General features: G+C 49.1%; 1 protein-coding gene across 5 annotated transcripts in view; it reads right to left on the bottom strand.

The window, feature by feature from the left end:
• SH3BGR (SH3 domain binding glutamate rich protein) overlaps positions 1–25,859 on the bottom strand; it is a 403,616-nt gene that overhangs the window by 21,769 nt on the left and 355,988 nt on the right. For 3 of the 5 annotated variants that reach the window (XM_085621246.1, XM_085621244.1, XM_085621242.1), the window contains one exon: positions 6,409–6,435. The exons of the other annotated variants lie outside the window; for them this stretch is intronic. In XM_085621246.1, the coding sequence (XP_085477372.1) occupies positions 6,409–6,435 (27 nt within the window). The remainder of the gene's footprint in view (positions 1–6,408; positions 6,436–25,859) is intronic. 5 annotated transcript variants of the gene reach the window in all.

The raw sequence follows: 25,859 nt of genomic DNA on the forward strand, positions 1-25,859 counted from the left end.
AAGACATTGAGGGGGTCTGGCTATTCCCAGCTTTCTGCTTTATTACTTGGCCGCTATTTTACAGCATAGTGCCATTTTACTAGTTGGTGATAAAGCTGATATATCAATGGAGAGTAGCCCATCCATATATGAACTGGGGTTGGGGAACCAAGTTAAGCGCTGTTTGGTTTCGGTTCTCAGACCTAGTTATTACAAAAAGACCAGATTTAAAATCGTGAGAGCACCATATAAGGTGTGGAAACAGGTTCGGCGGAAGTTTAAGATTTCTAATTTGAATGCATACACTCCATTTTTAGCTCCAGGTACGCTACCACCAATCTTTCGGGATCGGGTTACTTTTTAGTGGGCTAATAAGAGTATTTAGTGGCTCCAGATAGTCTAGGTGGGTCAGGAAAGGGCTGAATAGACCTGGGCTGCAATTGGGGAAGGGGGAGGAGATTTCCTTGCACCTCAATGGGCCTGGTCTGCCTCTGACCATGTTGTCTCCACCTCCTGCCAGGAAGTCACACCAGAAAAGGCAGAACTGGTTCTGGCTGGGCACAGACACTCTCTGCCTAAAAGATCAAAGGATTTTGGGATATAAATACTGGGGCCCAGACCCCTGAACTTTAGAACGCTTTTGGACCAAGAAGACTGCCAAGAAGAAGAGCCGGAGAAGCTGTGAGGAGGAACTACCACCTTGCTGTGTGCTTTGCTGCGTTGGCCTGCAGTGGCTGCTTCTGTCTTGGGCAGTGGAAGGACTGGACTGAACTCTCTGCAATCTACTTTGTGAGTTTCTCCAAGGGCTTGAGGTAGAGCTTGCCCCTTGTTCAAGAAGTCTCAGGAACAGCAAAGGTTTCTGCCCTCAGCACTGGGGACTGTGTGTTTTGTGCTGCAACAGAAGAAAAGCCATCCAACGACGTCTAAGACGCCGCTGCCGACTCCGTGTCCTGAAGGCACCACAGAGGGCACCGCCGCAACGCAACCCTGGTCTCACCGACGACGCCTGCTGACGCCGCCATCGAGCCGCTGCTCGCACCACGACCTGTGGGCACCGCACCGCCTCGCTACACGACGACGCCTTGGTATCCCAGACGACGAAGCTCCACGCCAAAATCTACACCGCTGCTTGCACCGTGGTGCAAGGGCACTGCTCGTAAAGTTACACGACGCACCGCTCTCATCCCGCACCGTAGCTGGCCCGCGACACCGCGGTCAGCCCAAACTGTTTGGATTTGTTTGTTCACGACGCTGTGATCGCCCCAGACGGAGCTATCGACATCAAGGAACTGTTTTTCAAGCATATTTTGATAACTGAAGATTTGTAAGTACTGTATTGTAGATCTTTTATCATTTTTGGTCTTGTCTTAAGTATATTAAAATATTGGATATTTTTCAAAACTGGTGTAGTGCCCATTTTTAGTGCTTACACTGTATTACTGATGGTTAGGTGCAAATGCTTTACACACTGCCTCTAAGATAAGCCTGACTGCTCGTGCCAAGCTACCAAGGGGGTGAGCAGGGGTTATTTTAGGAGTGTAACTCCCTTATTTGGACTCGAGGGTGGTTTCTGCCCGGCTTTGGCACATGCCCTAGCCTACCAAAAATCCCATTTCTAACAAGGTGCATTTCTATCATTATGCTTTAGTCTCTTTCCTACCTTTATATTTTACAAACACATATATTTCTGGCTTCACTACCTATACTCAATCACAGTGTTCTTTACTTTCAATACAAATTCTCACTGGTTTGTATTAACTACTCATATACTAGTTTCTCCACAACATTTCTGTTTAAAGGATGAATGAATCAATAAAATACATTTGAGAGTCTAACTCTAAGCAGTTGCACATAACGTTTAAATGCACTTTTACAAGTGACTTACAAAAGAGTAAATTTGTCATTTAAAATTCAAAAAGCTTCACTTTTACATTTGACACACAGACCAAGTCTGTACTGCTACATGGCTGTTCTTAAACCAATGTTGCAGGTTTTGTTCCAACTGTGAGTCAGAAATGTTTTCTCTGCAAGTTAACATTTGTAATTTCCTTTTAAGCAGCTTGCATCATATGTTTGCACATTACAACTGACTCACAAAAAGATGCAAATGTAACTACAGATTAGTTTCTAAGTTTAGGGAGGGGCATATAAGGTTGGTAATGTTGCGCCAGGCCCAGACACTCAGATGTCAAAATAAAACTGAGCAACTCTGCCAAAATATGGGTTTGATACCGTTATTAAGCATTGGGTATTGATTCTACTTCAATATTTATCACTGTATAGTTAAAATGAAGATATGGAAGTGTAGACACATGGACACCCAGCCTGCCACTAGCCTGTGGCCTCCAGTCCCTGCTTTTTCCAGCCTGATTCAGTGGCGCTGCCGCTGCTGGGGTTTTCCCGCCTGGGTTTTCCCGCTCACCATTCTTCCCACCAACAGAAATGCTGCCCACCCTGGACCTACTTTTTGCAGACCGCAGTCCTCCGCACCACGCCAAGGGTGCACCAAGGGCAAGCCCATCTGCACCGGTCTGTGCCTAGGCAGCGGCCAGCGCCAAGACCCATGGCCCTCCCGCCACCCGCAGGTATACCATAGCCGAGCTCTACTCCCTCGACGCCACAACACTGCCACCGCGCCGACCCAAGGTAGGGCCATTCACCTGCACCCATTGCCACAGCACACACACCAGCCCACTGACCAGCCCCACCCCGAACACAACCCCTGAACAAAAACATTAATTCACATGCGCCCTTCTAAACACACACTCACTATGCAAATATCCCACCGAGATTTGGGACCTCATCTCCACCATTACACCCAACACTCTCTTCTTCACTGAGACCTCAGCCACATCAACTTCTGACTGCAAACAGACAACAAAACCACCATCAGAGCAGCCTCGCCTACTGTTCTCCATGACCATGTCCAGCCTTAAGCAACTTTATCGGCGACTTCATCGTTCCCATTGCCATGGACTCCAACAACTACATTTTCCGCAGCAACCTCAACTTCTATCTTGACTAACACAATGATATCAATACTACCAACCTTCGCTACAGAATGAACAACATCGAACTCACTCAAATCGTCCACAACACCACGTACACCACAGGTCGATATTCACCGCCAGCGAGCGCATCAGGTACAGCCACACCACAGAACTCACCTGGACCAACCACTCCATCATCCACTTCAAGATCACCAGCTCACAGACCTCTTCCTCCAGTCTGCCCAACAACCCTCACCAAAGTTGGAGCAAAATTTCAAAGGACACATGGATCAATGGGCTCAACACCACCCTACCCAGCTCCTCCAACAACCTCGACCAGTACGTCAGAAACTTTAACAATTGGATCACCAACTGCATGACAGCGTCGCTTCCATCGGCAACAGCACTCACAGAAGCTCCACCAAGCAGGCTAGTTGGCAAGCTGAAGACCTCAGAACCACTGGAAACAAATGGAAAAGTCATGGCACACCAGCAAGGACACATTCGACAAGACCACATCCAAACAGCGCTCAACCTCTACCACAAACAGTTGAGAGAATCGGAGAAAAAAAGGCCGTAGCCTCACACATTGAACCATCTCCAATAACAGCAAAGAACTCTTCAACATCGTCAAAGAATTCTCCATTTCCTAAGCTGCAACAAACAATATTATCCCCTCACAGGAACTCTGCGCCAACCTTGCAAACTTCTTCTGTGACAAGATTGCCAACATCTACAGAAACTTCAAAACCCAGCCCAAGGCCACCGACTTCAAGCAACACAATGACCCTGCTACCACCCCAGACAGCCAACTAACCATATGGATCCCGCTCGCCACACAGGACACCGCCTCCATCATGAAGTATTTCACTCAGGGTCCCCAACTGACCCATGCCCTCACCACATCTTCAACCTAGGTGAAGCCAGAATCAGCCACATACGCACCACCTTGTTCAACACCTAAATTGCCACAGCCACCTTCCCCGAGGACTCGAAACATGCAGAAGTTAGTGCACTACTAAAGAAACCATCTGCAGACCCCAGCGAACTCAACAACTACCGACTAAACTCCCTGCTCCCGGCCAAAGTATTAGAAAAAGCCATCAACCAATATCTCTCCTCACTTCTGGAATGGAACCTTCTACTTGACTCCTCCCAATCTGGATTCCGCAGCAACCACAGCACCGAAACAGCCCTCATCACTGCTACCAGCGAAATTCAAGCCCTACTCAACTGAGGAGAGACTGCAGCTCTGATCCTCCTAAACCTTTTGTCAGCCTTCGATACGGTCTCCCACCACACACTCATTACAAGGCTGCACAACATAGACATCCAAGGAACTGCTCTCAGATGGACTGCCTTTTTCCTCACTAGGAGAACACAAAAAGTCCACCTTCCTCCCTTCACCTCCGAACCCAAGGAAATAATCTGTGGAGTACCCCAAGGATTCTCGCTCAGCCCCACCCTCTTAAACCCTTTGTATGACCCTTCTGGCCAGCAACGCCAAAATCCACGGACTCAACATCATATCATACACCGACAACACACAGCTCATCCTCTCCCTCGCCAAAGACACCACCAAGACCAACTTCCACAATTGCATGACAGACTCAGTCAAGACAGAGATATTGATTTTTGGGAACAAAAGCTACCTATGGGACGTATCCTGGTGGCCCTCAGAACTCGCACCTACTCCTACCCCTACTGACCATACTAAGAACCTATTGTGAATACAACACCCCTGAGAAACTATACACTATAAAAAAGATCAATCACTTTATTATTGGTTTGACAACATCTATTTAAAAATCAATACATAATATACAAAATATAGAATTACTGTCTCATATGTATCAGACAACAATCACATCTCCATGCAGTCACACATGCACACAACAATACAACATCACAATGTTATGCCTCTAATGAGTAGATCTGACTTTTTTGTCACAAATCCGGGTAACAATAATCCAAGATCATGGGTGAGCATTATATCTCAAAATAAATTTTAGTGTCACAAAATTGCTGACCACAAAAAATGTGGCTTGAATTGTTGTGCATTATTCATACACTCTACTCGTGTTTTGGTGACAGAGGCACCTTGATCAGGTAAGCCACATGTAGGACTATAGAGCATCAGACTTAGGAAATGGGGATCGCTCATATGGCATTAAAAATAGGAAAAGCACCAGTACAGCAGCTCAAAACAATCACTTTATTCATAAATATCAGGTAGCACAGCACTTGATACAAGAAGGTGGTATAAGTTCCATCATAGATCCTTCAGAATTTCAAATTGACAGGTTGATAGCAAGAAGTGGACGGACCCTTCTTTCGATATTTTTTGTGATAAAATGTCATCTAATGCACCTGCAGTGTGGCTGATACAACTCTCCCGATTGGATAGAACCTAGGCCTCACTCTGGACAATAAGCTAACCATGACGACTCAGGTCAACTCCATCTCCTCCTCCAGCTTCTTCATTCTGCGCATGCTTCATAAGATATTCGAATGGCTATCACCCAGGCCTTCATCTCCAGCTGACTGAACTACAGCAATGCTCTCTATGCAGTGATCGCAGCTCATGTCCTCCGACGACTACGGCCATACAGAACGCCGCAGCCAGACTAATCCTGGATCTCTCTAGGTGAACCTGTATCACCCGTACCTCGGGGAACTCCACTGGCTCCCTGTACAGAAAAGATGCCAGTCAAGCTCCTGACCCGTGCATACAATGCCCTACACAACTACGGACCCGCCTACTTAAACCACCACCTAAACTTCCATCAGTCCACCAGACACCTCCGCTACGCGTCCCTTTCTCTAACCCTCACCCCGCATCTGATGTAGCCGATGCAGAGGTCGCTCCATCTCCTACCTAGCAGCGAAGACATGGAACTAACTACCTTTTCATCTACAGACCTCCCCATTACTTTCCAAGTTCCGAAAGTCCCTTAAGACCTGGCTTTTCGGCTAATCAACTGGACCCTGTCAGCGCCTGGATACCATCACGGGTGACAAAAAGCGCTATACAAATCTACGGATTGATTGAAGTGCAGGACGGCACTAGGACTGGTTGGCTGTACAGCACTGTGTAGTACAACTGCCCTACAAGTAATGTACAGGTCTGCACTGTGAATCGCTGATTTGCAAACCTTTTTTGCTATTAGTGCTAATCTTCCTCATTATGTAGGTGCTAAAACTACAGAGGAATATTATAAGAAAATATAACGGCACAATAATTAACATTAGTGTGCTACATGGAGTTAGTGTGGAAAGGATTCAAATTCCAAATTGATGATGAGAAACACATTGCAACTGACAGACATGCAATTATGCTAGGAAATTCGATACAGTCAAGAGATGAAGGTAAAAGTAGTAAAATTAAGTAGATAATAAATGTTAGGGAATGGAATGGCATGAATAGTTTTCCTTTTACCTCCGTTACGGGGTCTTCTTCTTCATCCTATGGAAATTAGAAGAAAAAAATGCACAGGGCGATATAGTAAAAAAGGATACATTATGTTTATGGAACACTGTCAACAAGGGGCGAGTAGATCTCTCCTCAAAACTGTTCCTCACACGTTTCACTTCTCAGTGTTTGGCATAAGCCTCCTAAATTGATAGCTTCTAACACTAGTTAATACTGTTAGTGTCAAATACAAATTGGATCACACAATATAAAAATATAATGTATTTTGGTGTGAATTGAAAACTTTCTTTGGCATACTTAATGCATGTGTGTGGACGCATGTGTAGGCATCTTGAAAAGTTTCTGTCAAAGTGTAGCAAAACATTATTACAAGATAGCAGACATGCATAAGCAAGCAACAGCACACCCCAGCTGCCATCTTGCAATGAGTTTTGTTATAGTTCAGTAAAAACCATTTCAAGGTGGCTACATGAGTGTGCTCAAACATGTGCATGCACAAGTTTCCATCCTAAAACCGTTTTTGTATTCCTACTCTGGCATCTTAGAACTCTGGCATGGTTCAGTAGATGTGTGCAAACTGCATACTGAAAGAAATCCTGGACTCTCCCATTCAAGATTGACAAGCGATGTCCGGAATGAAGTTAGACACCTGTGTCTGTATTCCATGCCACCCTGCATTTCTCTGTGGCTCCTCTCACTGTCTGTATTATTTTGCCCTAATCCATGGCAGCTTCTATAAGGAGTGTCTAATCAGCACATAGTCTAATATCGTTTTTAGTTTCCTCTCTCGACTTCTACCACATTTAGCATAACCGAGAAGCTCTGTAGTATGTGGTTAGATCAAGGAGCCCCAAGACTCCCCATTCAGCAGCCATCAGGGTCTGTCTACTCCCTACCTTCGTTCCCCCTCCTATGGATTTGAAACTTGCTTTCTGCAGGTGTTCTAGGAGCATCAGTGAGACTGATATGGGGAAAGCATTGAACTGTGCCAGAGCCCTCAGCAAGATAGTCATCTTAATCAATGCTACCCTACTCAACCATAACAAGTGTATATTATATTATATTATATACCAGCACTGCAACTCACCTTTCATTGACTGTAGCAAGAAGGGTAGTTTGCCGAAGATACATTTTTACTGCGGAAAATAATAACTATCCCCTGATTAATTTGACCTTTTCAGACTGTGTAAGGTGCTGGATGCCCTGAGGTTAAGTACCTCTGGTTTTGCCATGTTGACTTTATAAACTGAGATTGCATGAAAGATGTCTAGCCCCACCATCAGGCGTCAGTGCCGGAAAGGAAATACTCGAGTCCATCACCAACACTAGGACATCATCAGCAAAGAGTGTTAGCTTGATCGACTCAGAGCTTACCCCACCTCTGTCATGGACCTTTTGACCTCATGACTCTATACAGAGGGTGAGGAGCATAGGAGGCAGCGCATACCCCTGCTCCATCCCCCTGCTTGTCTATATTGCTTCAGAGTCCTGACCGACCAACCAGACATTCACAGTTGGTGCTTGTACTTTGTCCAGATCATTTTGGTGAATGTTATCCAAAAAGCACTGCAAGGAAGTACTTCCCTAAGGAGTAACCCTGGGTGTAGTTCGTGGAGTTTTGCTACGCGGAACTCCGCAAAGTTACAAAAAAACTCTGCAAAGTTCCGCGAGCAGCGGAGTGCAGTGCGAACTGAGTTTGTGCTGGTGTTCCTGTTGCTCGGGTAGAAATTCCACCGGAGCGGCAGCTCGCGCTGGCAAACTTACCATTCGCGATCGCGAGCGGGGAAAAAACCCTGTTGCACATCATGAAGCGGAGTTTTCTGCACACCGCGAGCTCTGCGGAGTGCAGAAAACTCCACGAACGGAGCGAAGTTCATCGCCCAAGCCTACTAAGGAGCCTTCCCTCCACCCTATTGCATGCTTTTTCAGCGTCTTTGGTTAGGACCACAGTCATTCTCTTGAGTCGAGGAGCTGCATGCATTAGGTGGGCTACCTTTTTGGTGTTGTTGCGAATTTACATACCCTCCAGGAATCCTGATTGGCCCAGGTCCATCAGCTATGGCTATTTAACCAAAACTCTAAAGATTTTCACTACCAAATTGAGGACTAAGACTGGCCTATGCAACCACATTCCTCCCTGTAGTTTCCTGCTTTCAATATGATGGAAATTTTGGCTCCCGCCACTCCAGCTATTGAGGTAAATGAACTGATGAGCTTTGTCATCAGGTCGAGGGTTTTCGATCAGTAAACATTGTAAAAAGAGAGCATGAACCCATGAGACTGGTGCTTTTGAGATCTTAAGGGCTTACTGCCTTTTTAACTTCTTCCTTTCCACTGGGACAGTCTAGGTTCTCTCTGCTCGTGGGATGGTTCACTCAACCTAATGGTCCATAGGTATTCTGTGATCTGGAGTGGTGTAGGGTTCTGTTTCATATAACTTCTGGTGAAGGTGGAGGGATTGGTCTAAAATTCTTCCCTCTTTTCGTGATCGGATACCACCTATGCCTTGAATCACTATGATGCACTTTTGGATCTGCCTTCACTTGAGGCATTAATTTAAAGCCTAGCAGCTCTACTACCTGAAGCGGTCTCTGGGCTAGACCTAAAATGTGTGATACTCTGGGAGACTAATGACAAGCTGTGAGAGATGATGGATGAAATTTGGTGGGACAAGTAAGTGACTTTTAGTGTTAGAAAAGTGATGTGGAGTGAATAGTAAAATAGATACTTCCCATTGAGAACCCAGCTGGTGGTTCAGGAGGACCTTTTAGGAAGTCTGATGGGACTCAGGCCACCTCTGACTTAGGGAAAACTATGGCAAGCCTGCTGGTGCTCAGAAGAGTGTTTTAAGAAGCCTGTTGGGGATAAGGTTAACCAAGGGAGGCCTGCCTGGACTCAAGGGTATCTATGGGAAGCCTTATGAGGTCTCATGATTACTTATGAGAAGCCTGCTGAGGTTGCCAGAAACTTTGAAGAAAATCCTTAGAGTTCAGGGAAAACTATGGAAAGCCTGATGAACATTAGGGAGAACTGATGGGAAGCTTATTGGGGCTCAGAGGAATCTGTGGGAAGCCTGCTTGTGATCTGTTCAATCTGCCAAGCCTGATGAAACATAGGGGAAGCCGCAGGAAATCTGCCAGGCTCAGAGAGCGTATGTGGAGCATACTGGGGATTTGCTGAACTAATTGGGTAACCTCAAGTATCTTAGGGGGAGATATGTGAAGCCTACTGTGGTTCAGGAAAGCATAAATAAAGCCTGCCGTTATCCAGAGAGCTCGGAGTAAGGTTGCTGAGGTGCCAGGATGCTCTCTCCTGCCAGGTAACACTTTTCCTTTTCCTCTCTCACATTCAGCTTCCTCCGCCTGTCCTGCACAGTATTCCTGCAGACATTTACCACCTGTGCAAAGCACATGGTAAGTGTCTGTAATAAACCCCACGGTATGGAGAGTTCCATGCAGAATTCCACCCTGTAATTCCGGGTCCACATAGATGTTGCACATTCCGTGGGGTTTAACTCATAATTTTCAGGAATTGTATGTGGAGATTTTGGCCAGCATGTGACATTCCGGTCACCTCAATACTAGTGACTGGGACCTTTATCTGTGAAAATGGTAAGGGATTAACTTAGGTGCCAAATTTCTCTTAAAGTTATACAGAGCTGACAGTTGGTTTTTCCAGTGAGCGATCTTTATACAAAAAGACTCCCACTTTTTTGTGCTGGTTTGCTGAAGGCATTCACTTTTCTAGAATGTCAGAGAAATAAAAAACTAAAGGCACTTGGAGCCATTAGCTTCTGATCACATAAATTACCAACAGGGCAGGTAGCAATATTTTTCCACCGGGCAGTGTTGGAGAGTTTGAAACAGAAAATTCATCTCTATTCGGCCTGCCCGTAAAATTACTAATTTTTTCCAATGACACTGGTGATTTTTAGAACCGCAGAATGGAGTAGCTCGGTGCACCCACTCCCACCGCAGGGCTTCCCAGTGCACTGGTTTCATACAGACTCGTCCAGACCTCCCTCTAAAACTGTCGAGGGTAACACAACCTAAAGGCTGGCCTTACTCTGGATCATTTTCAACCTAATTTCTCATTCGTGTTAATCCGCAGGGGAAAACACTGCAGACAGCTACATCGAAGAACTCATTTGCATAAGTCCCTAACAGTGTGGCACAGTGGCTTAAATAAAGCCCTGCTGGAGCACATTTCCTCCCTTTTCCTACCCTTGTGTAATGTTTTGTTACTTACCGGTAATCTTCATTACCCCGATTAAGGTCATCCTCGCCCCAGTCCTTACACGAGTGAAGCAATCCTGCCTCCCGACAGGCTAGTCTACAACGCTAGTGTTTCTTTTATCTTTATTATATAAACCCCACCCACCCACCGCCATGCCTGTTATCAACAAGTCCAGACACAAACACAGCAGGAGGGCGGGAGGGAGGGAACAGGACTGGGATGAGGAGGACCATAATCGGGGTAATGAAGATTACCGGTAAGTAACAAAACATTACCCTCTCATAAGTCCTCCTCGTCCCAGTCCTTACACAAGTGAGGACCTCACAAGCAGAAAAACAAAGGAAAAACGCATGACACCAAGGATCCATGCAAAAGTACAAAATATTTAATCAAACAAATGATTAAGACACAGCAACGTTCATAACGCTGACAGTGAAATTGTCCACAGAGGCATGCAAGACATCAAGGCGATAATGCCAGACAAAAGTATGATGGGACTGCCAGGTAGCCGCCCTACAAATCTCCTGGACAGAAACCCCAGCGCCTCAGCTCAGGAAGCGGACACAGAAGACGTCGAACACCACTGAACCTGAGTCAGAGGAGGCAAACCCAGACTTATAGGACTGGCAAACCGCCAAACGCATCCACCGACTGATGGTGAGAGTAGACACCATCTTCTCCTTGGCCACCCCATCACAGGAGACACACAGGGCAGGAGACACACGAAAACCCTGGGTACGCTGGAGGTAAACCTGAAGGGCTCTGCAAACATCCAAGGTAGAAGGAACAAGCGCATCCGCCTCCCCAGCAAAATCAGGAATAGGCACCTGCTGCTGCAAATAGAACTGAGAGGAAACTTTACGGATAGAGGCCGGGTCATGCCTCAAAACCACCCTGTCCTGCAAGAACTGCAAATAAGGAAAAGAAACAAACAAAGCACCCAACTCACCCAACCACCTAGCAGAGGTGATGACCAACAGAAAAGGAATTTTAGCAGTCAACCACAACAAATCTGCCACCAGCATAGGTTCAAAAGGGGGCAACTGCAGAGACCTAAGAACAGTCGGTCCCAAGAGGGCACAATCACAGGAGTGACCAGACGACAAAGCCGAAAAACCCAACAGGAGCCAACTCATCAAAGGAGCAATACACTCCAAGGTGGCACCTGGGCCCCTACATGCCCAAACCGCTGCCCACTGAGCCGATAAACTAGAAGGGGAAAGCTCTTTCAAAAACCCATCCCAAAGAAACTCAAGAATAGAGGCCGAATCACCAACCACAGGATCCACGCCATGAGAAGAGCTCCAGTTGACAAAGAGACCCCAATGCTTACTATAGCTCTTAAGGGTAGAAGGCCTATGGGAATGCTGGATATCACCACAGGCCACCAAGCAAGAACAACCCAAAGACTCCAAAGTCAAACATTCAAGAGCCAGGCTGTCAGATTTAACTGACGAAAACGAGGCAAAGATAGAAGTGGGAACTGAAGAGGAGACGGGATTACGGGAAGCCGGACAAACACGCCCCCAGCCAGCCACATCAACCGCGGGAATCAAAGGCGGCGAGGCCAAAAAGGAGCAATCAAGAGCACCGACACCTTCTCCACCCGAATCTTCTGCAGCACCCTTAGGAGGAGGGGAATTGGCGGGAAAGCATGCAGATGGCCCAGGGACCAAGGAATTGAGAGGACGTCCACTGCCCATGCTTGAGGACAAATCAGCTCGGAACAGAACCGAGGGAGAAGAGACTTGTACAGGGAAGCAAACAGGTCGATCCAGGGCGTCCCAAATTGAAGACAAAGGTCCGAGAACAGACAGATGGAACTGAACTGAGGATGGAAGATTGTGGCTCAAGCTGCCCGCATGAAAGTTCAGGTGACCCTGAATGTCAACAGCCCTCAATGCCAATAGGTGAGACTCCGCCCAGGCACAAACCATGGAAGCTAGCAGATTCAGAGAAGCGCACCGGGTCCACCCCTGGCCAAGTAACAGCGAGCCACCTGACTGTCGGTACAAACCAACAGATTCGCCTCCTGGAGGGGAACCTAAAAGAACAGTTATCGCTTGCCAAACATCCGCCAACTCCCACCAATTCGAGGAACGGGCGCTGTCCTCCTGAGACCACTGTCCCTTGGCCTCCAAGGACCCCAATGTTGCCCCCCAACCCCAAAGACTGGCGTCTGTCGTCAACAACAGGGGAGGAGGAAACTGAAAACGCAGCCCCTACTTGAGATTGGGATTGCAAAGCCACCAGACCAAGTCCTGAACCAGAACAGGGGAGAGAGTAAGCAGTGTGTCGTAAACCGCACAGGAGGGGTCCCACTGAGACAACAGATGATTCACCAAAGGCTTGAGGTGCAGGCAAGTCCAGGGAACCACAGCCATGGTTGCAGCCATCAACCCCTGGACCCGCAACCAAACCCAAGCAGAAGCAGAAAGGCGACTCAGAAGGACCCACAGAAGAAGCTGTATGGAAGAGATATAAACAGGAGGGAGAGACACAGCCCCCAACAAGGTGTCGAAGAGTCCCCGATAAACTGCAGTCTCCGAACAGAAACCAGATGAGACGTCGCCAGATTCAGCTTGAACACCAGACCCTGGAACATGGCCATGGTCGCCTCCACTGCCAGAAGAGCATTAGGAAGGGAGGAAGCAGAGATCAAACAATCATCAATATAGGGAAACACAGAGAAACCCTGAAGCTGCAAAATCCCCACAACAGGAGCCAATACCTTGGTAAAGGTCCGGGGAGCAGTAGAGAGAGCGAAAGGCAACACCTGACACTGGTAATGGACTCCGTTTACTGCAAACCTCAAGAACTGCTGGCTTCCAGGATGGACAGGGACGTGAAAATAGGCGTCTTCCAAGTCCAGAGAAGCCAGAAAGTCGCCCTCCTGGATAAAGGCAACGACGGACTGCAAGGTGGTCATCCGAAAATCATCCAGCAACACCAATTTGTTCAGAGTCTTTAGATTCAGAATTGGGTGGAACAAATCATCGGGTTTTGGGACCAAAAAGAGCGTGGAAGCACAAGTTACTACTTGTGTAACGATATATTTGTAAGAGACATTAGTTAGTGATAAATTCCTTACCTTAGAATAATCCCCAGGCGTCAGACTGGATCCAAAAGTTTTGCTAGCAGTACCCCTACGCGTCAGTAGGTGGCGTCGTGCGGCTCCGTGTCCGTCGCTGGCATAGTAAGCGCCGAGATGACGTCACAAGACTATTTAGGCACCACCCATGCGCGCTGACGTCAGTTTTGTACACGACTTTCCGCGCCAGGAATGCAGAGCCATGAAAAAAACTGACCACTGGTGCCAAGGAACTAGGGCCCTGAAATGGATGACCTTAACCCTAGAAATCAGTCCGCAGAATGGGGAGGATGGGTGGGGCGGTAAGGAATCTATCACTAACTAATGTCTCTTACAGATATATTGTTACACAAGTGGTAACTTGTGCATCTGAAAGAGACACGTTAATGATAGATTCCTTACCTTAGAATAGATACCCCAGCAATACCAACCCCGGTGGTGGGTCTGCGAAAAGATTACACCAGAAAGTCAAGGAGAAAAGAACGGCCAAAGAAGCTGTCTCTCCGGACTTGACTGTCAAGGCAGTAATGCTTGGTAAACGTGTGCAGCGAGGCCCACGTAGCTGCCTGACAAATGTCCTGCAAGGGAACGCCGTGTCCCAAGGCAGTAGTGGCTGCAGTTGCCCTGGTAGAATGGGCACGCAGCCCCACAGGAGGCTCCTTCTTAGCCAAGGAGTAACATGCTTTGATGCACAAAACGGCCCACCGTTCGTTAGTGCGCGGCCCGACCTATTTTGGCGCCCACGTAGCCAACAAAGAGCTGGTAATCCACCCGGAATTGCTGTGTACGCTTCAGATAGAACGCTAGTGCGTGTTTTGGGTCCAGACAGTGGAGCCTCTCCTCCTCCCTTGAAGGAGGCGGAAATAAGGTGGGTAAAGTGATGGTCTGCCCGATGTGGAAGGGCGTGACAACCTTTGGCAAGAAAGAAGGATGGGACCTTAAAACCACCTTGTCTGGATGAACAGAAAGGAAAGGAGGTTTGGAAGAAAGAGTCTGGAGCTCACTCACTCTCCTGGCAGAGGTGATAGCTACTAGGAATGCCGTCTTGAGAGTGAGAAGACGTAAAGGACAGTTATGAAGGGGCTCAAAAGGAGCATACATCAGAAATGTCAAGTCAAGATTTAAGTCCCACTGGGGCATTGGGAGGGGGGGGGGCGCTAAGGGCGCCAAGCAAATGGCCGCACTTGCGTGTGGCTCTTGCTGTTCGGGTGGCAATCCTTTCAATATCCTTGACATCCTGGCAAAATAACTTTCTAGAAGCAGCCCTGATTCCACTGGCGCTGCAGGGCGGCGGATAGTGCCCACAAAAACGAATTTCGTACCTGGTAATCCTGATGCCTGATGTCTGGCCTACGCGACCGCGTTTCCTGTGATGGTGGCAGAGACAGCACTCTGAGCCGATGATGGGAGCGCTGATGGGATCTGCCTGAGCTGGAGACCTGCTGTGGTGTCGTCGCTGAGAGGGTCGGGGCGCGGGGGCTGAAAAGAGGCTTCCCCCCTTGTTGTTGCTGACTCTGGCCGGACCCGCGGACGCCCCAGGGCTGACTTTCCGTGGTCCCGCGAGCGGCTGCGGTGAGGAGCGCCTGGAGGCAGGGCGGGACCAGCAACGGGACTGAGAGCTGTCGTCGGTGGCGGAGCGGGGACGGCGCCCTTCCTTGGCCGAGGGTAAGTGCCTCTATATGGGACATCCGGCGCTGCGGAGTTGTCACTGGAGCGCTGGGCCTTCCCCGCGGCCCTTGTGAGCGATAGCCGACCCGGCTGCCTGGAGCTCCTCCGCGGCGCAGCCTGTCCTTGAGAGCCGGCTAAGCGGCTTTCAGGAGTGGAGCACCCGGGTCTCGCTGAAGGCGGGATTGCCTAGGGCCTATGGACTGTGGTGATTGGGAGGATCGACGGATCACTCCTGGAGAAACTTTTGCTCCCTTTTTTCCCGCTGCAGCGCCGGACGCTGAGGTTACTGGGGGACTCGCCGACGACTGGGGAACCGCGTGATACGGACTCCAGGACCCCAGGGGGATGGTCATTCTGCCTTCGGTTGTGCCGCTGCTAATCTGGTGCTCTTGATCGTGCTATCACCGAGCCTGACAGAAGGTGGTGGGATTAGACACATCTGTGGACGGCTGCACACCCCACGGGCCCCCGCTATCTCCTGTGCTTTGGTCCCGCGGGTTGAGTGCGAGGGAACTGCTTGGACTGGTCTACAACACTCGCATTGATTACCGTGCCGCATCCTGCTAGGGTCTGTGCCTCCATTGCACGAGGCGCTACCGGCTGGGCTCACGTAGCGGACAATCCATTGCCCGGTGCCGGAGAGGCCCCATAACTTCACCTGTATACAAGGGCGGACAAGCTATTGAAGAGCACCTGCGCTCCTGAAGAATTTGCGCGTGATACACCCCTATTTCTAACTGAAGCTCAGGGCCCGCCTTCATTCAGGGTTAAACTTGGGCCCCCAAGAAACCCACTGAATTGCAAGACCCATCGCCAAGCCGCCATGGGGAAGCCAGACGGTAAGCAATCAAAGCTTACATTTGACACCCGGAAAACTCCCAGAGCGCAGTCAGAGCCGGATGGCGACCCTGCCCCATCGACTGCGGACCTGAAGGAGCTGCTGCTTGTAATGCAATCAAGTCTGACATCCATAGAATCCAAAATGGACTTCATGACTGCCAGAATGGATGGCCTAACACATAGGGTGGACAAGCAAGATGACCGCTTAAATGAAGCAGAGAGACCAATATCAGACCTGGAGGACACATGCGCCGCTAGTACCAGCCGCACCACCGAGATGGACAAAGTGTTGAAAGTGATAGCCGCTAAAAATGAGGAGTTGGAATTGCGTTCGCAGAGGAACAATCTCCGTATTCTTGGCGTGCCGGAAACAACAGCCACTGGGAAACTGGAGGCTTACGTGGAACGGTTGCTGATAGCAATATTTGGCAGAGAGGAATTTTCATCGGTCCTCGTGGTGGAGAGAGCACATAGTTCGCTGGCGAGCCGTCCTCCCCCTGGGACTCCGCCACGCCCCATCATTGTCAAATTGTTGAATTATCGCGACAGAGACACGGCGCTCCAGCTATCCAGAGAGAAAGGACGCCTACAACATGAAGGAATGGAAATTTCTCTCTACCGAGATTTTACCATGGCTGTGCAAGAACAGAGACGTACATTTCTTCCAGTCAAAAAGAAACTCCAACAGCTTAACATTCCATATGCTATGCTATTCCCAGCCCGCTTGAAGGTAACGTCCCACGGACGACAACATTTTTTCACTAACCCACAACACACCCAATACTTCATCAAGACGCTATCCAAACAACCTGAAGGCCGTCCGTCCCGGGGCGTCAGGAGGAGGAAAATCGAGGCGCATCAGACACTGAGTAACACTATCCTACGTAATCGCTGGCGCCACCACTAAGGACACCACCTCTGCTCACCGAACATGCTGCGCCCTCGAACTCACGGGGGCCGGTGACGGAGCCCTTATGACCCTGATCCAACTATAAAGGCCTCACCAACAAGCGCAACTAGCCGTCTAGCTTTGCAGGAAAAGCCCATTGAATAGTATATCATCATTCCAGCTGAGAGAGGAGATTCCACACTCCGAGGTAGGCGACGCTCACATGCCCCCCCACGAATAGGCTGCAAGACGCATGGGGCGCACGAGGAGAATTAGAAATCCTTAGTTCAATAACAATTCTTATGGCCTGGGACTAGCCTTGTGTGCTCGCGCCGCCTCAAATAGTTTATTCCTCCTCACTGTTCAGACACGAGCTAACCGGTGGCATACACCAATCGACATGTCAAGATGGACCCATGATAATATACTCGAACACCCTCGCTACCGCGAGGAGCACCTGGTTGCCTCTGGCTGCCGCCCACTAGGTGAACCCTACAACTGGAACTTAGTAACATGTTTGAAAAAGTATCTACCCGTCCCCAGTTGGGACCAGGGTTTGCGGGACTGGTTGGGAGGAGGGAGGTATATGGCACAGCATGTTGGGGTTGCTGTTGTGGGAGGAGGGAGGGATCGATGACTGGTTTTAACGTTATCTTTTGGTTTTGCACTGCTATGGTTACATATGGTGATGAGGTCCCATACAGTCATACATACTATGTTCTACTACAATTCATTTCTGTACATAAGTGATGGAGTCACATCCCGGAACACTTCAGTATAACCTTTTAACATGGAATGTGCAAGGCTTAAGTAATCCCCGTAAATGCTGTCACATCCTTGCATATCTTGACCGCCAGAATGTTCACTGTGCCATGCTGCAAGAAACACACTTATCTCCTACCTCATCCCCCACATTTGCCATGCGCTGGGCAAGCCATAGAGGTTTCTCTTGTAACTCTTGATACGCCCGGGGCACTTCCGTCCTGGTTAAGCATACACTTCCATACACCCCCATTGGCTCCTATGCAGACCCGCAAGGTCGATACAACATCCTGTGGGGGAGGCTATCCGCATAATCCGTTACAATGGTATATTGTTATGGTCCGAACACGGATGACCCAGAGTTCTTTTGGGTATTATGGGGGAAGATACAGGATGTGGGCACCACACTCCTAATATGGGGAGGGGACTTTAACGTTACAATCAACCCAAATCTGGATAGGTCGCACCCGCAACCATACCATTACACAGCCGTGCAACTAGCCCTTAAGAACACAGTTGAGAAACACGACCTCACGGATCCTTGGAGAACTCATTACCCACTGACTCGCCAGGGTTCCTGCTATTCCTCGGCCCACGCTTCCTGGTCGCGTATAGATTACTGGCTTGTCGATCGGGGACTGGCAATTTGGACGTCACATATATCTTACCTCCCCCACACATACTCACACCACTCTCCTGTATTTGTTGACTCCCACCCCACCACAGGAGGAGCCTCCGTATCTTTCATAGCGCCTCAACCCACAGTCGCTATTTGACCCTGCATTTAAAGATGAACTCGAACAAGAGATATCAGATTTCTTCACCCATAATAATGGCTCTGTCCCCCATTACTCTACTCTTTGGGAGGCTTTTAAAGTGACCATTCGAGGCATCTGTCTAGCGAAAAGTGGGGGGGTATTAAAAGTTCCACAAGTTAGAATTAGATATAAAAAGTACTGAGCTGGCTATCCACAATGCACCTTCTCCGACATTACAAGCACATTTGCGTACATTGCTTACGGATTACCAAGACACTGCTGAGCGTGAATGCAAATTCGGGAAAATATCACAAGGCTCGTCGTTACGGTGAGGGTGAGCGACCGGGACGGGCATTGGCATCCTCCATTCGGCCTCCACTCTTCACCAACATTGTTTTAGAAATTACTGACAAGGACGGTCTAACACACAGGAACTCTTCAGATACACTCGTTGTGTTTAAACGGTTTTATAAAACATTATACTCTACACACCGTCAGGCCCCGGTAGACTTCGATTCATTTTTTGAGGACACTGCCGAAGCCTGGTTGTGTAATGGCCAGAGAGAATTCCTCTTAGCGCACCACGAGGATGAGGAGATAATCTCTGCTATTATTCAATTGCAATCTGGCAAAGCCCCGGGTCCAGACGGCCTACCGGCTGAGTTCTATAAAATATACTGTCACCCCATCATCCCGATATTGAGGCATGTTTTCGAGGAGGCCCAAGAAACCGGTATTTTACCCCGAACAATGCGCGAGGCACTTATAATATCTCTGCCTAAACCAGGTAAACCGCCCACGCAACTAGACTGGTATAGGCCCCTATCTCTTATTAATGTAGATGCTAAAAATCCTCGCCAAACTAATCGCCAACCGTATTAGTCCTCTTATGCCGGTGTTGGTCCTTCCGGATCAATCGGGTTTTGTCCCGACTAGGAGCACGGCCCATAACCTACGAACTCTGTTCGCACTGCTCCATGACATAGACCCTGGGGAAGACGCGGCTGCCATATTCCTCGATGCCACCAAGGCATTTGACTCCTTGGAGTGGGACTACCTTTCATTTGTACTGGTGCGCATGGGATTTCCTTCCCCATTCCTAGCCTGGATTAATTTACTATATACAGGACTTCGAGCCACCGTAATGATTAATGGGATGCGGTCTTCCTCCTTCTCACTGGTCAGGGGACCAGACAAGGATGCCCTCTTTACCCTCTTTTATTTGCGCTGGCCATTGAACCCCTCGCTGCAAAAATACGGCAACATTACTGAGATCACGCTATAATTTATCCAGAAAGGCAGATACTTATTTCATTATATGCGGACAACATCACACTATACCTGCGTCATCCGGAAATAAGCCTGAATCCCATATTGCGCTTATTTATTCTATTTATCAGGAGTCAACATTAACTGGAGCAAGTCCCACATATATCCCCTTACTGACTCCACCACTAAATTCCAACCAGATTTTCCCCTCAAATGGTGTGACAAAACCCTCACCTATTTGGGGATAATTATCTCTCGCAATTGCGAGGAACTGATGAGAGACAACTATGGGCGCGCGTTAGACTCTATCACTGATAAAATTACTGGCTGGATTGTGATGCCCTTGTTAATGGCTGGTAGAGCAGCAAGAATCAAAATGCTTATCTTACCCAAACTTCTATATTTATTTGTAAATATCCCCTATGCCCCCAGCCGTCACTTTTTCTCGGCGATCAGGACTCAACTGATACGACTTATATGGGGGGGAAAGCAAGCCAGGTTAAAATGGGATGTACTCACGCGCCCCTTCTGCGCATGTGGTTTCTCTGTACCAGATGTTGAATTGTACTTTAGTTGTGCACAGGCACACTATGCCGCATACTGGATGAAACCCCCCCCTTTTATGCCCCATTTGGCGATAGAAGATGGCTATATGACCCCCATACCAAGTACTGCCTATCTTAGTGTACCCGGGGTCCGACGACACCTTGCGACTACTACCGTTCAGTGCGCTGTTAGTGCATGGCACGACCTTGCCAAGGCAACTCACTGCACATTAATGTATTCCCCGCTCCTGCCCCTCTCTGGACGACAGGATATCCCGGTTACGCAGGAGGGCAAGCTGCCGCCAGCTCTTCCGTAAACTCTCCATTCACACCTGGGGACACCTCTACACAGGGGGGAAATGTAGTACCAGCGAAGAATTCTTTAAAGATGTAAATCCCACCCCATTAGAACGCTTCTATTACATTAGACTCCGTCAGGATGTGAAAACCATCACACCTACGTTCCCTCTTGAACCTCAGGTCATGCTCCCACTGCATATATTACTGCAACAAGATGCCCCCGCTCATGTGCTTTCGCTACTGTACCGCACTGTACAAACCAATGATCCCCCTATGGCCTGCACCAGATGGGAGGAGGAACTGGGACACCCCCTCACTGAGGAATAATGGACGTACTGCTGTAAGCAGACTGGAGAAATCTCCGCCAGCAGTAGGTTTAGAATCATACATTACAAATATGTCCACCGCTTATATTATACACCAGCGCGGATGTTTCGTTTGAAGATTCGAGATAACGATCGCTGTGTCTGATGCGGCAGGTAAGGGGCTGAATTTAAACATTTAGCCTGGGACTGCCCGACTATACAGAGCTATTGGGCAGAGGTACTCGCCGCATTGGACCTTATGACAGGCCTACATATTCCTAAAATCCCCTAACTGCCCTGTTAGGATACACTGCCCCTCTTGCTGCCAAAATGCGCAAATACACCTCCCTGGCACTGCTTCTCGCTAAAAGGAATATCGCCTGTAAATAGGGTAGAGTTAGAGCGCCGAAATTTAAGGATTGGATCCAGGATCTTATTTATTGCCAAGAGCAACTACATACATATGCAGATCTTCAACCCCCTCATCACGTCCAACAGATATATGGGGCCCCTTGCAAACCTATTTATTGGAGCACTCCATTGATACTGACGCGGAGGCCACACGATGAACGATCAATGCCCTTTAATAGAGCATCTCACCTGAGCCTGCACACACCGCACACTGAAGGACAAGGGACAACACGTGACAGTGCCCCAGAACATACTGCTTGGAACGCCTCGTCACCTTAGCTACACCCTTTCAGAACACAGTGCATTGGTGGAACTATCCACTGTTTATGATCCTGTTGACCGTTAATGTTTATTGCTAAATGCTTACAAGACTGCCACTGCCTATACAGTTTAAAATTCCGACAAACGCGGCCGGCCCGGAAGGGTTGTAGGCAGCTTGCTGTGTATCCCCTTCTCCCTTTTTTTTTTTAAATGATATCTGCACATTTGAAATGTCGCAATGCTGGCCTGATTGCGGTTGTAGGCAGCATGCTGAGATGTATACTTCTTTTTTTGATGCACAATAGAGGTTTTTAAAAATAAATTTTTAAAGTCCCACTGAGGCATTATAAATGGCACGGGAGGAAACGTGTGTGTAATGCCTTTCAGGAAATGGTTAACATCCGGGGACTTAAAGAGAGAAGGCTGATCAGAAAGCCTTGGCATAAAAGGCCGAAAGATGACCTTTGAGAGTGCCCAGAGGGAGCCCTGCTGGGCCAAGGATAGCAGGAACAGAAGGACCTCAGAGGGGCAAAAAGGGGATCCACAGACTTTGCTGTGCACCATGCCACAAATTTGTTCCACCGGCAGGCGTATACCATTTTAGTGGAGGGACGCCTGGCTGCCAGAATGACATCACAGACTTCGGGAGGAACATCGAAAGCTGTCAACTGTTGTCGCTGAATCTCCACGCATGGAGGTGGAGGCTGGACAGGTTCGGGTGGAGGACCGTCCCCATGTGCTACGACTGAAGATCCTCCCGAAGTGGCAGACGGATCGGGGGATCGATCGCCATGCTGAGTAGCGTGGGATACCAGTACCTTCGTGCCCAATCCGGAGCCACAAGGATGACTTGGGCCTGGTTGCGCCAAATCTTCTTCAGCACTCTGGGCAGAAGTGGTATGGGCGGAAAGGCGTACAATAGACCGCAACTCCACTCGCGACGAAAAGCGTCGCCTAGCGAGTGCCGCCTTGGAAATTCCAACGCGCAGAACTGAGGACATTGCGCGTTCTCTTCGGTGGCGAAGAAATCTAACCAAGGCTCTCTCCACTGCTGAAAGAGACTTTGCACCACGTCCGAATTCAGACGCCATTCGTGATCCATCAAGCACCGGCAGCTGAGTTTGTCCGCCCTGGTGTTCAGAGAACCTGCCAGGTGTTTAACCACCAAGGTGATGCCTTGATGTTCCAGCCATGTCCAGAGGCTCATAGCCTCCTGACATAGGGTCCAGGACCCCACCCCGCCCTGTTTGTTGCAATACCACATGGTGGTGGTGTTGTCCGTGAACACCTGCACCACGCTTCCCCGGACAGAGGGCAGGAATTACTTCAGTGCAAGACGGATCGCCCGAAGCTCCAAAAGGTTGATATGGAGCCTGGACTCCGCCGGAGACCAGAGTCCTCTGATCTCTGCCTCTCCCCAGTGGCCTCCCCAGCCTAGGAGGGATGCATCTGTCACCACTGTGTGCTCCGGTTAGGGAAGGGAGAGGGATCTGCCGCTGACCCAACACTGGTCAGTGAGCCACCACTGCAAGTCCTGTGCAGTGCCCTTCGAGATCTGGACGTAGTCGGACAAGTTTCCCTGATGCTGCGCCCACTGGAGCTCCAGGTCCCACTGCAGAGCCCGCATATGCCACCTGGCATGATTGATCAGCAGGATGCAGGAGGCCATGAGGCCAAGCAGCTTCAGGGTCTTCCTGACCGATCTGCCATTGACCCAATCGCAATTCATGAGCCACCACTGCAATTGTCGTGCAGCGCCCTCCGAGATCTGGACATGATGGACAGGTTGCCAGGTTGCCCTGATGCTGCGCCCACTGGAACTTCAGGTCCTACTGCAGAGACCGCATATGCCATCTGGCATGTGTCACCATTAGGATGCAGGAGGCCATCAGGCCTAGAAGCCGGAGGGTCATCCTGACTGAAACCCGGGACAGAGGCTGAAAGATCGGAATCATAGCCTGAATATCCCGGACTCGCTGCTCAGGAGGATAAACCCGGAACAGCGTCGAATCCAGAACTGCTCTGATGAAGGGGAGCTTCTGAGAGGGACTCAGGTGTGACTTCTGCACGTTGATGGAGAACCCCAGCAAATGCAAAAGGTCGGCCGTAGTCTGAAGGTGGTTGACAACTGCCTGGGGCAAGCCCGCCTTCAACAACCAGTCGTCAAGGTAGGGGAAGACTAACACCCCCGACCTGCGCAGGTGAGCTGCGACCACCGCCATCACCTTCGTGAACACCCGAGGAGCGCTGGTAAGGCCGAAGATGAGCACAACAAACTGAAAATGCTCTTGGCCTACCATGAACCGCAGGTAACGCCTGTGGGCCGGCAGGACGGGTCTGTGAAAATATGGGTCCTGCAAGTCCAACGCTACCATCCAGTCTCCAGGGTCGAGGCCAGCCAGGACCTGAGACAGAGTCAGCATTTTGAATTTCTCCTTCCAGAGGAAGCGATTGACGTTCCGGAGGTCCAAGATGGGGCGCAGGCCCCCCTTGTCCTTCTTGGGGACCTGAAAGTAGTGGGAATAACAACCACTCCCTACTTCCGGCCCAGGAACGCACTCGATGGCCCCCTTGGCCAAGAGGGCCGTGACTTCCTGCTGGAGAAGTACCAACTGATCCCCCGACATGCGGTGGCACCAAGGTGGCATGGCTGGAGGGTAGGACTGAAAGGGAAGGGAGTAACCCCTGCAGATGATATGCAACACCCACTTGTCCAATATGATATCGCGCCAGTGGGGGAGATGGTGGCAGATCCTGCCACCCACCGGCGTGGGGTGCTCCATTAAGCTCGGATTAGGAAGGTTTGGAGGTAGAAGCAGCAGGGGAGGAGGTGGACAGACCCCCATGCTGATTCCCAGACCCGCCCCTGCGGAAGCCGCGTCCACAGCCGCGCTGAGGCTGGTTCTGCACAGGCTTGCTGAAGGAACGTGAAAACCAAAGGAAATGATGGACGGAGTGTTGAACATTGCAAGCACTCACCCCCAGTCAACTGATCTGGGTTTAATCCATCACCGATCTTTAGCCCACTCTGCCACCCCAGTTCAGACATGGCCATATGCAAATCAGTCTGACCCTGTGCCTCATGGGAACAGTCCAGCCCGAACTGCCAAGCCATGTCTTCCGTGGACCTGAAACAAGCTTCCTAGGACCGGTTTCTGGCATTTCAGTTGTCTTCAGCCAGGCTTGCTTGAATCCAGTGGCAAAGTGAGCAAGGGACTCACGTCTGAGCATACCCTGCCAACTTATGGCGAACAAAGCGAAAACCAAAGGAAATGATGGACGGAGTGTTGAACATTGCAAGCACTCACCCTATACGTTATTATCATTTAATCTTTTCTTCTGAGCAGTGGGGTAACAGTTTTCCACCTTAGCGGAGCCGCCGCCACTGGAATGACCGCTGGTGGTGGCCATGGTAAAAATGCGGAATATCTCACAAAATAATGTCCAACACTAAACAGATTCTCACTAAAGGAAGTGCTTTGATGCATGTATAATCTAATTTGTAAGCATATTAATACAAATCTTACGTGGCGAACAAGAATATAACATAAGAACGTTTGTCTTACGAACTTGCAGTAAAAACACTGAAATATCCCTGTTCAGGGCAATTTTCCTTCAGTGGCCCAGTTTTATAAAAAAATAACGTACACGCTAGGTGTACATATATTGTAATCCACAAGCCGTACAGCATAGCCAACATCTGTGAATGTGAGACAGAGAGCGAAGGAGTTGAGGCAGAGAAAGGAAAGAGTGAGGTGGGGAGAGAGGGGTGTAAATCAGAGAGCGAGGCAGTGAAAAGTAATGTGAAGCAGAGAGCAAAAAAAGGCACACACGTAGCTACTAATAACACAGTGAAAAAAAGTTCCTAAGCAGAAAGTGAAAGCAGACCAGATCTTCCAGACAATGCAGGGGCTGCTCCAGAGCCCACAAAGTTCATACAACAGATCTTCCAGACAGCGGAAGCGCTGCCTAGGCTTGACCTAAAAAACACAACTGGATAGTGTTGGCCATCTCAATAGATGAAGTTGTATTTTCTATGCTGCATGAAGGCACACTCGCCTTCGAAGGGAGCAGATACCTACAGTGAAGATGTCTTTATTTACTTTTCATAACGGCGTCTTT

The sequence above is a fragment of the Triturus cristatus genome, chromosome 8 (assembly GCF_964204655.1).
Source record: "Triturus cristatus chromosome 8, aTriCri1.1, whole genome shotgun sequence".
Lineage (NCBI taxonomy): Eukaryota > Metazoa > Chordata > Amphibia > Caudata > Salamandridae > Triturus > Triturus cristatus.